This window comes from Schistocerca americana, chromosome 4, assembly GCF_021461395.2.
Source record: "Schistocerca americana isolate TAMUIC-IGC-003095 chromosome 4, iqSchAmer2.1, whole genome shotgun sequence".
Taxonomy (NCBI): Eukaryota; Metazoa; Arthropoda; class Insecta; order Orthoptera; family Acrididae; genus Schistocerca; species Schistocerca americana.
Genome location: NC_060122.1, coordinates 423,785,241 through 423,801,070, shown reverse-complemented (window position 1 = coordinate 423,801,070; position 15,830 = coordinate 423,785,241). Strand labels below are relative to the sequence as shown.

The 15,830-nt window shown below is 41.1% G+C and overlaps 1 protein-coding gene across 1 annotated transcript in view; it reads right to left on the bottom strand.

The window, feature by feature from the left end:
- Positions 1 to 15,830, bottom strand: part of LOC124613098 (PHD finger protein rhinoceros) — a 246,420-nt gene that overhangs the window by 153,103 nt on the left and 77,487 nt on the right. Inside the window, exon 8 of the mRNA XM_047141692.1 lies at positions 15,225 to 15,512. Within this exon, the coding sequence (XP_046997648.1) occupies positions 15,225 to 15,512 (288 nt within the window). The remainder of the gene's footprint in view (positions 1 to 15,224; positions 15,513 to 15,830) is intronic.

Here is a 15,830-nt window from a genome sequence, read left to right as displayed (position 1 = left end):
GTCAGGAGGTTGATGGAGTCAGGTGAAAGGTTTTGTAGGGGGCCTAAGGTTCTGAGGATTCCTTGAAGCTCCGCCTGGACATCAGGAATGGGATTACCTTGGCAAACTTTGTATGTGGTGTTGTCTGAAAGCTGACGCAGTCCCTCAGCCACATACTCCCGACGATCAAGTACCACGGTCGTGGAAGGCATATGTGGGAATGACCAGCAACAAACTGTCCATTCGCATGAATGGACACAGGCAGACAGTGTTTGTTGGTAATGAGGATCACCCTGTGGCTAAACATGCCTTGGTGCACGGCCAGCACATCTTGGCACAGTGTTACACCGTCCGGGTTATCTGGATACTTCCCACTAACACCAACCTATCCAAACTCCGGAGATGGGAACTTGCTCTTCAATATATCCTCTCTTCCCATTATCCACCAGGCCTCAATCTCCGCTAATTTCAAGTTGCCGCCACTCATACCTCACCTGTCATTCAACAACATCTTTGCCTCTGCACTTCTGCCTCGACTGACATCTCTGCCCAAACTCTTTGTCTTTACATATGTCTCCTTATGTCTGTATATGTGTGGATGGATGTGTGTGTGTGTGTGTGTGTGTGTGTGTGTGTGTGTGTGTGTGTGTGTGTGTGTGTGTGTGTGCGAGTGTATACCAGTCCTTTTTCCCCCTAAGGTAAGTCTTTCCGCTCCCGGGATTGGAATGACTCCTTACCCTCTCCCTTAAAACCCACATCCTTTCGTCTTTCCCTCTCCTTCCCTCTTTCCTGATGAGGCAACAGTTTGTTGCGAAAGCTTGAATTTTGTGGGTATGTTTGTGTTTGTTTGTGTGTCTGTCGACCTGCCAGCACTTTCATTTGATAAGTCACATCATCTTTGTTTTTAGATATATATATATAAATTTAACTTATTTCTTAATGAGATCTGCCCATTTTTGAAAGCAATTTTCATAAAAGGTAACTAAATGTAATAATGGGAAATCATTAAAGAAACTATGGACTACTAGGGGTGTCACAGTCTGTTTACAATGCAAAAGGGACAAGATGATTTGGAATACTTTAATATTAGTAATTCTGTACTGTAAAATGTACTGTAACTGCAGGTGAGATAATTGGTGCAAATAGTTTAAAACATTAAAAGTATCCCAGCCAGTGGACAAAGCAATGGAGTAGGTGAGCTGATATTGTTATTGTAGTGAAATAGTGGGGACAACTGCCATGGGGAGCGCATGTGACACATGGTATGGGCAGATCCGATGATGGAAGTGTTTATCTGCTGAAGGAAGTAAGCCATCTATGACAGTTCTAATGATGAATTCAACCACTGCTCACTATGCCTAGTGCCTTGTGCCATTCCATGTGCTCAGTATCAGCCATATGCACCTGCCGTGTGTTGTATTTACCCCCAAGCGCATCTCAATGCAGTTTCAGACTTCCTGCTTCCCCATAAATTTACTCGCATAGCGAGTTTTCATTTCCTCTTGAGAAGTTCTGTCCCTGGCTTGTTGAGCCACTGTCGGCCGGGACAGTACCCTGTGCCGATGATGTTGTTTAGCAGCACTGTCTAGCCTGTGCAAAGACTCATGTGGTGATAAATGATGTTTTTAGACGTGTGGTGATTCCACCTTTTTTTCTCCCCTTTTCAGTGTTAATTTTGGGCTACAATTGGCAAAGTATTTCTGCAATGCTGTTGTTGTTGTTGTTGTGGTCTTCAGTCCTGAGACTGTTTTGATGCAGCTCTCCATGGTACTATATCCTGTGCAAGCTTCTTCATCTCCCAGTACCTGCTGCAACCTACATCCTTCTGAATCTGCTTTAGTGTATTCATCTCTTGGTCTCCCTCTACAATTTTTACCCTCCACGCTGCCCTCCAATGCTGCAATGCTAGCAGGAACAATTGTACCTACAGAGGGAGCAGCAGCAGTAGCAGCAGCAGCAGTATGAGCAGATACAGGAGCTGCTAAAACGGAATGTGAAATTGCTTCACACCCATACCATGCAAGTGTCAGGCCAGGTGCCTGGTGTGCAGTTTTATTCTCCACCTCCACTGCTATTTTCCATCTCTGGTGAGTCTACACAAATGTGGGAAAATTACCTGCATTGGATCCTGCTGCACAGCTAGGTAAAGCATATACTTGATCCAGTTGACAATGTTGCCTCGTTTTGTTCAGCTGTGTGGGGTTGTGCAAAATCTCAAGCCCATCACTGAGCCCAAGAAAATGCCCTTTGATCAACTTATTTGCTTACCCAGCATTCTGGACATCAAACACACATGAAGGCAGCATGGATGCAATTTAACCAGCACCACAAAACAGCCCTGGGTAATTGTATGCAGCCTGGATTACAGATTTGCAGGGTCTCTCCTAGAAGTGTCACTTCAAGTGCCACATATGCAGACTCACCAATTCAGGGCATGATTGTTGGGCTAGCACCTGATTGTGATGACCAAACTAACATGCTGACCCGGTCTAATCCTTCTTTAGCCAAAGTTTCCCAGATTTCGGGCATGAGCTTACAGTGGTGGACATCCTTTCTGACAACTGGCAAGTGGTACAATTAGGTGCACATGGTAAACAGCCTCTGGTGTCCCAGGGGATTCCCCAGGCTGCCTTTGCTCACAGTGAGTTGCTGCATGTTGTTGATAATGATTCCAGTACAGCAGCAATGTGACGCTACTCATCTTCACCTATGTCGAACTCAGCCGGTTCGCATTAACTGTGACACTGTAATTCCTGCCCACATTGTTTTTCAGGTTCACAGCATTGCTATCTTTCTATTTATTGAATGAGGTAGCAGTCCTGCCTCAACAGTCTTTTGGTGCATGTTCGATGAGACTGCTTGCATGTGGAGGTATGTGTGGAGCATGCTATCAGGTAGCCTATTTAGCAATGACAGTTGGCGAGCTGTGTGTCAGTCATTGGATGCTCCTATGTTTTGCTGGACTCTGGGGCTGTCTCTAGAGCCCCACACTTGTTGCCCTGACATATTTTGCTGGACGGGTGATGGTTGACTTTCAAACAGATGTGGGAGCGATGGTCAACCTCATTCACATAGATACTTAGGCTATTGGCCTGCCCAGCATTGCAGTGGCCACTATGTCAACTTATGTCTTATGGTAAACAGTACATTCCTTTGAGAGGGCAATTCCCCGTCTCTGTATGTTACGAGAATGTGAACAGCAACTTACTTTGTTAGTGTTCAATTTCTCTCCGTTGGTGCAAAATGATTTTGGGTTACACGCTTTTCCTGTTTTTGGCTTGCAGACAGTTGACGAAGTCTACTTAGTGTCACAGCAGTCACTCCCTATTCGGGATTTGTACTCCTTACCTTTATCATACAACCAAATGTTTGAGTATATATTGGGCAGGCACAACATTTTGAGGCAAATCTTTCTCTTAAGCCGTTGGCAGTACCTAAATTTTGTCGCCCAAGCCCCAATCTCTTCTCCACATGTAACAAAGTAAAGGACGAATTGCAGTGCTGGCAGGATCAGGGCGTTGTTTCTCCTATTTTGTCGTGTCAGTGGATCATCCCTTTGGTGGTGATTCAAAAGCCTGAAACCACCATGATCCTTTGTGGCCATAGGAGTTGTTGGCGGGAGGGGGGAAAGGGGGGGGAGGGGAGTACTTTTCACATACAGACTCACGCGAGGCACATCTGCAGTTGTTGGACGCAACTTCTTGTACTTTATTGGTACTCAACAACCTCTTTGGGCTTTAACAGTTTAATTGCTTGCGTTTTACAATCTTGTGGAAGTTATCAACAATATTTGAAGCAGTTGATTCAAGACATTCCCTGTTGCGTAAACTATCTTGACGGCATCTATGCTATACACTCTGCATGTGAGCAGTATTTACAAAACTTGCAGACGGCTTTCCAATGTCTGCTGGAGAATGGCCACACGACAACTGAAAAGTACAGTTTTTACTCCCCTGAGGTGCATTCTTTGGGACATGTGGTTAGCAAAGGTGGATCGCCCCTACAGATGAACACACTACAGCCATCGTCAACTTGCTGGCACCCAAGAACCTGAAGGAGCTGCAGATTTTTTGGGCAAGATATTGTATAATGCTAAGTTCATTCCCCAGGCTGCATGCATCTGCTATTCTCTTAAATGCTTCACCATAAGGGCATTAAGTCCGTCTGGTCTGTGGCCTGTTAACAGGCCTTTTTAGTTCCTCAAGCAGTGTTTGTGCTCTGCTGCCTGTTTGGCTTCCTTTATACCAGGTAAACCTTTAATCCTTGCCTATGATGCACCCCAGTACGATATTGGTGAGGTTCAGTCTCATCGGAATCTGGGTGGAAAAGAATGACCCATCGTTTACACATCAAAAATGCAGGGCCCTCTTTCTCAGTAATTACTGCTATGACTTTTGTTAACGCACCACCACCCAGCATGCAAATGCTGATGCACTGTAAAGGCTGCCAGTGGGAACCAATTTTGTCTTCAATTGGCAGGAAGCTCTTGTGTCTGCATTGGACAATACCTTGCACAGCAAATCCTGTCAAATTTTCCACTGATAAAGTGAGGTCGCAACCGCTATAGCTGTCAATCAGCTTTTCTGGGAAGTCGTTTCTGCTATATGAATTGGTTGGTCAGAGTGCATCTCTTCAGGTGTGGATTCAGCATTGCGTACGTTTTTTCTCCTCCGTGATTCATCCAACGTAGACCAGAAAATCCTCATACTTTTCACAAAGGAGCAATGCTGTAGAGAGGTCCTCCACCCAGTGTTGCGTCCTCGTATCCTCCAGCTGCTGCAAGCATCACACTGGGGTGAGACTGAAGGCACTGGAGTGATGTGCTATGATCAATCAAGACATTGAACACATATGGTGTGGGCTCATGGCACAGAATCACTGGCTTGCCAGTTTCCTCCTCAGCTGGTACCACAATACCCTCGGGACAGGGTGTGTGTCAATTTCTCGGGTCCATTTTTGGGCAGCATATGGTTGTTGGTGGTGATGCTATGTCAAATGCCCTATACATAGTCAAGCTGTCTTCCACATTGTCGACTGTCACCGTTCGCACAGTCAGTCATTTTTGCCATTGAGGTATGACAGAAGTCTTGTGTCCTCATAATGGTTGGAAATTTGTATCACATGAGTTTGTAGACTTTTCCATTTGAAAAGGTATCCAACTTCTGACTACCGCTATATTTCACTCAAATTATACTTTGGAGGAGGGGCGCTTCATGACTGCGGTCAAGAAGTCTGTGTCTACATGTTTCCACGAAGATGCGTTGTCCAGATTTCTGGCTACGTATGGGGCAGCGCCAGTCAACACGTCCAGTCCAGCAGAAATGCTTGCATGGGCACCAGCTGCTGTATTTCATCTATCTACATCTCTGTGATTACTCTGTTACTCACAATAAAGTGCCTGGCAGAGGGTTCAATTAACCACCTTCAAGCTGTCTCTCTATCGTTCCACTCTAGAACGGCAAGTGGGAAAAACAAGCAGTTAAATTTTTCTGTGTGAGCCCTGATTTCTCTTATTTTATCATGATGATCATTTCTCCATATGTAGGTGGGTGCCAACAGAACGTTTTCGCAATAGGAGGAGAAAACTGGTGATTGAAATTTGATCAGAAGATCCTGTCGCAACGAAAATCGCCTGTTTTAATGATTGCCACTCCAATTCATGTATCATGTCTGTGGCACTATCTCCCCTATTTCGCGATAATACAAAACAAGGTGCACTTCTTTGAACTTTTTCGATGTCATCTGTCAGTTGCACCTTGAGCCACATGTCTCAGACCACAGTGGCTCACTGCATATCCCCCCCGGTAATCAGCTCTGATCATTAAGGACAAAACCTTTACTGTATGCAAGTGCTTTCTGTTTCCACCTCCTCTTAGCTCTTTGCCTTTCGGAGACTGGTGCAAGATTTGATGACATTCTAACCTGGGCACCTGGCGCCCATTTGCTTTTAAGTGTTTGTGAATGCAGAATGTCCTTTGATTTCACACTTCTTAGTAAGAATATGTTCATGGAAACTAGTTTCGAACATTCTGGCTGTTGGTCATAACATCCCAGTTTATACACGCAAAAGGCAGTACATTTATCACTGTGCCACAGTTCAATGAACATGTAGCTATGTTGGGTTCTACTATGGGTCATGCTTGCCTTAAGTAGCAGATATTTATGTAAAGTGCTAATCTGCACATCAATTTTATTACTTAAGTCAAGATTTAGGTTTCTTTTTTAACAGTAAAGTTAACAGGGAAGTACTGGTAATTGTATCAATTTTTTCACATTATCTCTGAATTAATGTTAAGGTTGTGTGCACGTGGGCCTTCTAGGGGCAAGTTACCTAGCCAACCGACAGTGCAAACAGTATGTTTTACTTGTGTACTTTTAAGTATGAGTGGAACGAGTTATTGCTTAGTGTACAGATTGTGCTACTCAGTTTCAAAACCTGTAAGTGTTGTTGTATGCCAGAACCGCTTTTTAATGGACACTGGCATGCCCAAGAGAAGGGATGTAGCATGCATAATTTTTTAGGGGTTTTCTCGGCACTGTAGCTCTCAATAGCTGAATCGTAACTTGCTCTGTAGGTACACACAACAGACCCCACAGGTGTGATAAATGCAAATTTTCCAGTATATTAAAGTAAGTTCTCTGGTAAATATTTTGATTTCTAGTATAGCTCTTAGAATAGGACCACATGCCAATAAATACTATTCTCTGTTTCTAACATATTTTCTGATGACATCCCAAAAGAGTGAAACACTCAATGAAAGTATTGTTTCTCCTGCAACAAAGATTGTTTTCTTTCAAAATACTACCTGTGGTTGCTGTACCAGATTTGCCATTGAGTGGGAAGAACTAGAATGCACAGTTACCATATGCTATGCTGTACAAACTGCCTCATGGGGCAAGGGTGTCCTTTCTCGCCCCTCATTGAGTTCGCTGGCAGCTGCAGACTGTGTAGGCTACACACGAGATCAGCGAGCCTACTGCACACTTCCGTACACTGTGGCCCAGCTGCAAGACTTCCCTTGCAGCAGCTGTTTGCCCACCCACATCCATTTGTGGCCGTGTCTGTCAAACTGCCTCCGAGTGGGCAGAATTGGAATAGACTACTCTAGGCTGTATGAGTAATACAAAGAAGTGTGCTGCATCACCTGCATAAGGACAAATTACAATGGGAGTCCCACAAGATTTGATCACTGGCCTTGCTTTAAGTTGTTGATCTACCTTTTTATTTAGATAGGGGGGCACGATTAACATTGTTTGTACGACATGAGGGAGGGGGTCATTTGGAAAGTAAAGAACATTTTGTTTTGATACATGACTGTTTCCTGCCACCACCACCACCACCACCACCACCACCACCACCACCACTGACCAACCACTGACCTTGGTATTCATCCACTTCAATGTGGTGACAACTTTAATTCAATAGTCACTTACTGCTTAGCTGTGCAACTTTAAAATGTGTGACAAAATTTACGATCCAACAAGTGTGCAATGTGCAGTGTTATCCACTTTTTAAATGTGCAGAAAGTCTGACCTTTCAAAATTTATAGACAGATAACAGAAGTTTATGGTAATGGGATGAACAAGTGTCAGTTCAGAATTGGAGTACTATGTTGAATGTCAGACAGAAGAATGTTCACAATGAAGATCACTAAGGTTGCCCCTAAGTGGTGACTGACAGACTCAAAGCAAGGATTGAAACAAAAATCCAAGAAGTTAGGTGCTTCACTATCAGTTGACTGCACTCATTCTTTCCAGACATTTTAAAAACTGTATTGTAAAAGACTATTACTGCAGATCTGGGCTGTAAAAAATTGTGAGCCGTGAGTTCCTCGAATTTTGTCAGAAGAACACAAAATTAAATGAATGGTAGCTGCATTGAAATTACTCTGTCACTATGAAAAGAATGCTGATGAATTTCTGAACCACACTGTCACTGGTGATGCAACTTGGACATCACATTTCACACCACAAACAAAGTGCCAATCAATAGAATGGCGTCATTTGCAATCCTAACACAACCAAAAAAATCAAAATAAATTTTAAGCACCAGAAATATTATGGCTATAATGTTTTCACATCGTAAGGGTATCCTGCTCATCAACTAGATGCCTAGAAATGTAGTGGCCTACTGTCAGATGCTTCAACAATTTCACCGCATCATTAAAAACAAGCGGCGCCGAATGATAACTAGTGGAGTCGTCCTCCTCCACGATAATGTACACCCGCATGGAACGGGACTTGCTTCAGCGGTTTCACTGGGAAATATTTCAACATTCACCGTACAGTTCAAACTTAGCCTCAAGTGATTATCATTTATAACTCAAACTGAAAGATTTTTTGAGTGGGTAATGCTATGGAATTGATGACGAACTTAAAGAAGCTGTTGGTCAGTGGTTCAACAATCTGGTGACAACTGAGTATGCAAATTGGCATAGGAAAGCAGGTAGAACTGCATGACAAATGCCTAAACTTGAACGGTGACTACAAAGAAAAGTAGCTCGTTTATCAAATTGTGTGGAAAATACAGTTTCATTTGATTGTATTAAAATTTTTTCTGTAGAAAAAATGTTATTTACTTTCCAAATGAGTCTCGTACAAACATTGTTGTGAAGCTGAACAAAGAAGCATCGACAGAGAACGTAGTAAAGAAAGTTTTTGTGAAGTTTATTGGATAATTTTGCACACATGGGATAACTTTAAACTTTGAAAACACACAACCATCCAATTTCATACAGTAAAAAACTTCTCACCTCCTATTAACCTATTATACCAACAAAATAATAAATAGAGGTAGAAAATTCTGAGTTCTTAAGTGTGCATACGGTGAAAACTATGAGTGGAAAAACCATATAGTAGACCTGCTAAAACATTTAGTTTTGGCTAATTTTGCCATTGCAGTAACCATTCTGGGGATATGGAATAAACCATACAGTGGACCAGCTAAAAGTTTAGGTTTTGTTACTTTTGCTATTGCAATAATTTAAATTTTTTGAGATATAATCACCAACTTTGGGGATATGGAAAAACCACTTGCTAAAACATTTAGATTTGGCTACTTCAGTCACTGCAGTAATTGCCAACTTTGGGAATATATAATGAATGTTTTCATTCACTGGTGTCTTGTTAGATAATGTTCTGGCAAAATTTAGTCATTGTACTAAAGAAAATAATAAGAATTATGTGTGGACTGCACACATGTACACCTTGCAGGCATATCTTTATGCAGGTGGGAATATTAACCACACCTCATAGAACATTTATTCACTCAACAATTCATTTCAGTTTGAGAGTAACAGTAACAAGTACAACACTTGATGGAAAAAAGGATATGCATTACCTTTTAATGAATTTGTACCTTTTAACAAAATTTAATGAACATTGGCACAGAAACAGGTGAAATATGCAGCTGCAAAACTGTTTGATCATCTGTCCACAGAAATAAAGTGTATGATAGATAGCAGAAGTGTCTTCAAATGAAGACTTAAGCTGTTTCTCCTTAACAACTCATCCTGTACCACACAGGCATTCTTGAACAGAAATTATTAATCATTTTTACACACACAATATATATTCCACGTCAAGTTCTTTATCAGAAATTTTTTCTATGGAACAACTAACTATAATTTAGATGAGAAACTCTGATCCCTTATGTTGTTGTTTAGTTTAGGATGCACAACAGCAGAAATCATTTTTAAAGAAAACCTCATGCCAGATGATGGACTATCTCAATGAATTTTGCACTTGGTAAGAAATCTAGAAGTTACTAGAATTATTTTGATGAGGGAACCATGCAATTACCACAGCTTGCCTTTCCTCTTTAAGCCCAACAAAGAATATGTACAAATTGCGAGCAAAGACTCGTCAAACCAGGACTGCTGAATCAAATATCAGAGACTAGTTTTCATGTAGCTGCATAATAATCTGTCAAAAAAAGTCTCAGTTGATGAGTGGGTGTTATCGGTCACTGTGCATGATGAACACAGAGTATTATATTTAATTCTCAAGTTTTATTGAGCAATTCATATTGCACTGCACTTCTACAAATACATCTTTAACTCTAAGTTTAACAAGTTGTTATGTCATAGAAAGACTGTTCTGATTCGTCTAGAGGGGTGTACATAAGCTAATTACTGCAGAAAATAAGTTAATTAGAAAAGGATCATTGGATGAATTGGAGAAGGATAAAAGGAACCAGCAGTTGCATTAGTGGGAAAACGTGCAGCCATTCACACAAGGATGGCCTAATTCAAGACTAAGACAATGTGATTTTCGACTACCCTTCTCCTAAACACAAGTCACCTTAAACCCTTGCACCTGTTACAGATCTACTTTTTACATAAGAAGGTCATTATTGGGTTCATTAAGTTATGTGTGTTCTCAGTGACTAATAAAATTGCAAATTACTCAACAGTTGGCGAGCACAGTTGACTTAAAAGCTAATGCTGTTACTAATAGTATCCAGTTGGAAATTAACTGGTGGTTATGATCTCCTGAACAGCTATTTTCAGCTCTGAAATGGTTTTGGGGTTACAGCTGTACACTTTGTCTTTAATATAGAACCACCAAAAGAGTCGCAAGTGTTCAGATCTGGAGAATACGGTGGCCACTTGAAGCCCATCTAGTGACCTCTGGGTACCCCAGAGCCAGAATGTGATCTCCAGAGTGCTTCTCCAGGACATCAAACACACTCTTACTTCGATAGGGTGGAGCTCCGTCTTGCATGAACCACATCTTGTCGAAATCAGGGTCACCTTGGATAATGGGGATGAAATCATCTTCCAAAACCTTCACGTAATGTTCGCTAATCACTGTGCCATCAAGGAATATTGCACCAATTATTCTGTGACTGGACACTGCACACTACACAGTCACCTTTTGAGGGTGAAGAGACTTCTCGATTGCGAAATCCGGGTTCTCAGACCTCCACATGTGCCAACTTTGCTTATTGACGAACCCATCCAAATGAAAGTGGGCCTGCCGCTTAACCAAACCGTGCATGCGCATACTAACTCCCATCATGCCCCATGGCCAACTGTGCAGTTTGAATGTCCTAACAGAAACCGCTCAGAAGTTATGACTATTTTATTTCATGTAGTTCAATAATTGTCACCCTGTACAAACACATTGGTCACACGACACAGTACAATGATGGAATAACGGGACACGAGTTCTTAATTATTACGAATTTATACAAGCTTGTTCACACATTGAAGTTAATTGCATCACGGAAATTGACTTCATGCAGTATTTTGTATAAGATACTGCAGACACAAGTAGGAACGGACCAGAGACAAGGTAATGCACGAACACACAAAACTGAGATGAGGCAATGGGCTTAAGGAAGGAGTTCAAAAGTGTATAGATAATAGCCATGGTTAAGGATTTTTAGCTGTAAATTTCAGATGAAAAAAGAAAGGGGAAAAGTGCTAAAGTACTATGTAAGATGAGAAAAAGAGGAAAAAGGTGCTAATTGAATGAATTCTCTTGAACCTATTCTTGTTTACTGAATTATAAACAAGTTCATCGAACCATTACTTATCAGAAGAAGGAGAAACATGAAGTTATTGTACTTCAAGATATTGAGCATCCTTACATTTAAAAAAATAATGTCTTGTTTCTCTTAGGAGAGAACGCCTTTTTAGAAGCTCAAACTTATTTCAACATCCACAGACCAGTGGGGAAAACTTTTGTATTCATTTAGAATGGCAACTCTAAAGATAAGGCAAATGCCTCATTATACAGATTTTTCTGAAGACAAGACTCAAGTATGTCTCTGGCAGAGCCTTCTCCCTCGTGTATGTAAAAATATCCCTTTTTTTTCCTTTTCAATATCTTGTTCTTCTTATCATTTAATATCTGCAGTTTAGTACATGTAACTATGGAGGCAAAGTAGTTCTCTCGGCAAATTATGTATTTTCTTCAGTAGCTGAAGCTGCTGGAAATAGAACTTGTGTCGGCTGGCGTCAAAAAACCACATTTTAATTTTGTCAAAATTTCCACACAACACTCATCCAAGATCGTCAGAGAATCATTACTGGGAAATTTGGAAGGGGCAGACCAGTAATTTCCATGTAGGGAACGACATGACTCAAAAGCTTTCAGTAGAATCTTCTTCAGAGCAGAAATGAACTGATTCGCAAACCCTGTGTAGGGCATCGACATGTGCTTCAGCTTGGAGAACAAAGGGTTCAACTGGTTAACAGATGAAATCATGTATGGAGCCTGGTCAGTAAGGGCAGGTTGGGTAAGGCTTCATTATTTTTAGAGAACAAGGAAAAAATTATTTTTAAGTACTATTGCTGAATAATTTATCATGGAGCAACACATAATTTCCACCTACCACAATTCCCCCCCCCCCCCCCCCCCCCCCCCCCGATTTTGGCCGTCTAGGGACCGCGTTAAACAACTATTTTTCAATGTACATTTCTCCTATTGCGCTCCTCCTCTTTTCTCTTCTGCCAATATGTCTTCATCCTCTCTCTGTGCTGTTCCCTTCAGTCTTCTGTCCACACTGTTCCTCCAGTTCTTCTCTTCTTCGCTTCAAATCTTTCAAAATGTTGAATTTTGTCTCTCTTTAAGTCTCTGTTGGTTATATCATCTTCTCCTATACCCATCTCCTCTAAGTCTGCTTTGACTTCTTTGAACCAGGTAATTTGGGTTCTGGGGTTCTTGTCAAAAAACATGAATATTTTCTTTATATATAAAAAACAAAGATGAGGTGACTTACCGAACAAAAGCGCTGGCAGGTCGATAGACACACAAACAAACACAAACATACACACAAAATTCAAGCTTTCGCAACAAACTGTTGCCTCATCAGGAAAGAGGGAAGGAGAGGGGAAGACGAAAGGAAGTGGGTTTTAAGGGAGAGGGTAAGGAGTCATTCCAATCCCGGGAGCGGAAAGACTTACCTTAGGGGGAAAAAAGGACAGGTATACACTCGCACACACGCACATATCCATCCACACATACAGACACAAGCAGACATATTTAAAGGTCTGCTTGTGTCTGTATGTGTGGATGGATATGTGCGTGTGTGCGAGTGTATACCTGTCCTTTTTTCCCCCTAAGGTAAGTCTTTCCGCTCCCGGGATTGGAATGACTCCTTACCCTCTCCCTTAAAACCCACTTCCTTTCGTCTTCCCCTCTCCTTCCCTCTTTCCTGATGAGGCAACAGTTTGTTGCGAAAGCTTGAATTTTGTGTGTATGTTTGTGTTTGTTTGTGTGTCTATCGACCTGCCAGCGCTTTTGTTCGGTAAGTCACCTCATCTTTGTTTTTTATATATAATTTTTCCCACGTGGAATGTTTCCTTCCATTATATATGAATATTTTCTTTGTCAGCCTTTCATCATTCATTCTTTTCAAATGGGCATAAAAGCTTACTCTTCTCTTCCTCATAGTATCTCCCACTTTCTCAATTTTGTCATACACTTCTCTATTACTTCTAAGCTTCCAAGTCCCATTCTCAAACCTCGGCCCAAGTACTCTTCTAATGATTTTTCGCTCCTTTTTTGCTATAGCTTCCATTTCCTTGTTAGTGTTCATTGCTAAACATTCAGATGCATACAGACACTCTGGCTTAATCACAGTGTTGTAGTGCCTTATTTTTGCGTTAATTGATACTGACTTCTTGTTGTACACATTCTTTGTTAGCTGGAATGCCATTTCCATTTTTCTTGTTCTTGTTTTATTTCCTTCTTTATCTGAAGCATTGGGCTGGATTATTTCCCCTAAATATTTGGGGAATATTTCTTTATTTTACATATCTGCTATCATAGCAAGCAAAGTCGTCTGCTACATTAATTTTCTCCTTTTCTGTTTTATGATATCTCCATCTGGCAGTGCATGATTGATTTTGTTCTCCTTTATTTGTTTATACGAATATTTCTTTTTTGGTGTTCTAGTGAGAAACTATTGACTTTGAACATCCATATTTGTGAAATTACTGGTCAAATTGACATAACTTGTTACCAATACTGTTTTCAGACTATTTATGTAGCTTCCAAATTATGCGAGTTATGCATTTGTTGATAGCAGCTATCGAACTGGACCTCCTCTGCTGCATGGTGGTGGTAATTCAGAATAGAGCCCCCACCACTACTGCTGTCTCCTTCCCTACTTTGCCAGCTGCACAGGTAGAAGAACAACTTTTTTTGTGCAGACTCTGAATCATACCAGTCATTTCTAATCAGAATATACAAACATATAAAACCTTAAAATTGTTTCTTTTCAACTTATAGTTTAATGAGAAGCTCAAATGCTGTTTCATATTACTGTATAGACAATGGACTTACTGCTGCAGAATAGAGAGAGAGAGAGAGAGAGAGAGAGAGAGAGAGAGTTTTATTAAATTTTGACTGTTCACACCATGCAAATAATGAATAATCAACTGGTAACTGGTACAATATTATACACAAGTATTTTCTGTCATCCTCATTACAGCAGACTTTGGATATTTTATGAAGATTTAATTATATTATATTTGCCATTTTCTTCAACGCTCCTTCTTTAGTACATTTTGTATGACAAAAGGTGAGTAAATCAGTGATTATCATAAATCTACAAGCTGCAATACAAATTTAGTAACTCCACCAAATGTGCAAATGGAAGATGCAGATATACTGACAGGCGTAACACACATTTGTCTGCCGAGGGCACACATCCATGGAAGCCACTGGTATCACAAGCCAGACATGTGAAATTCCATAGGGGGCCAATATAAGGCTGACTGGCAACTGGCTCCTCAGTTTTTCCTTCACTAACCGCTATTATATGACTCTACTTCCATGATGTGAAACACAATGCTGCTGATTATCTGTTATGGATTTAATTTGAGTTTGAATATGACACTGTCTTTCTGCTTTACTGTGCGGCTACAGTGATGAGCCTGTTATCTTCACTCCACATGCTGGTATAACATTCCTGCATAATGGTTCTGTTTGCTGTGCATGTTGTTTCTACCAACATAAGACTAACTGGAACCGTACCAACTACTGTAATTGTAATATGTGCGCAGAAGAAATTAGTCATGCTTGGCAGAAAGCTAATTGTGTTTCGTAACATGTTTGTTGGCCCTAAAGTGAAGTTTACAATACTAATGGTGTCTCAAGTGCCACCCACAAATTTTCACTGCAGCACAGGTAATTCAACAGTGCTGCATTCAGAAATATTTAGTAACAATGGTAGTGGAAATATTCAGTGAAAAAACAATAATAGAATAACCCACTGGAGTGTTACTTACAGGTATGCTGGAAATCTTGGTGATTGGTTCCATCTTCTCTACGCAGCCAATGCTGACTTCTGGAATCCAGAGGGCGCAGGATACGTGTGCCCACTTCTGACCGGAACGTGTACACTTCATAGCACCACCTTTATTAGGACACAGTACACACTCTGGTCGTAATCCCAGGGCACAAGTTCGACACAGCCACGAGCCAGCAGGAATCGCCGTGATGCCGTAGCACGCTTGGTGAACGCAGATGTTGCACATGTCGCAGAACACCATCTCGTTGCCTTCCTCCGAGTCCGGCTGCACAGTGCACGCCATTCTCCCGGTTATCCTGCAGTCTCCAATAAATATCAAACAGTATTTACAAACATGACCTACTATTCTAATGTAGTGTGGCTGATGAAATTGGTCCCACTTCTTTAGAGATGCTTTCATTTCTCAGAGCATTATCATGATTTTAAATTTCCTTCTCCTCTCCCATTCAGTATGCTCAAATTCTTGGAAAGAAAAATAATTTCCCTGCATAGAATAAATTTTACATATATAATGTCCTCATCACTCAGTCAGTGCCTATATCCCCACTGGTAGCCCAATATCTATAATATTTTGCTATGTAAT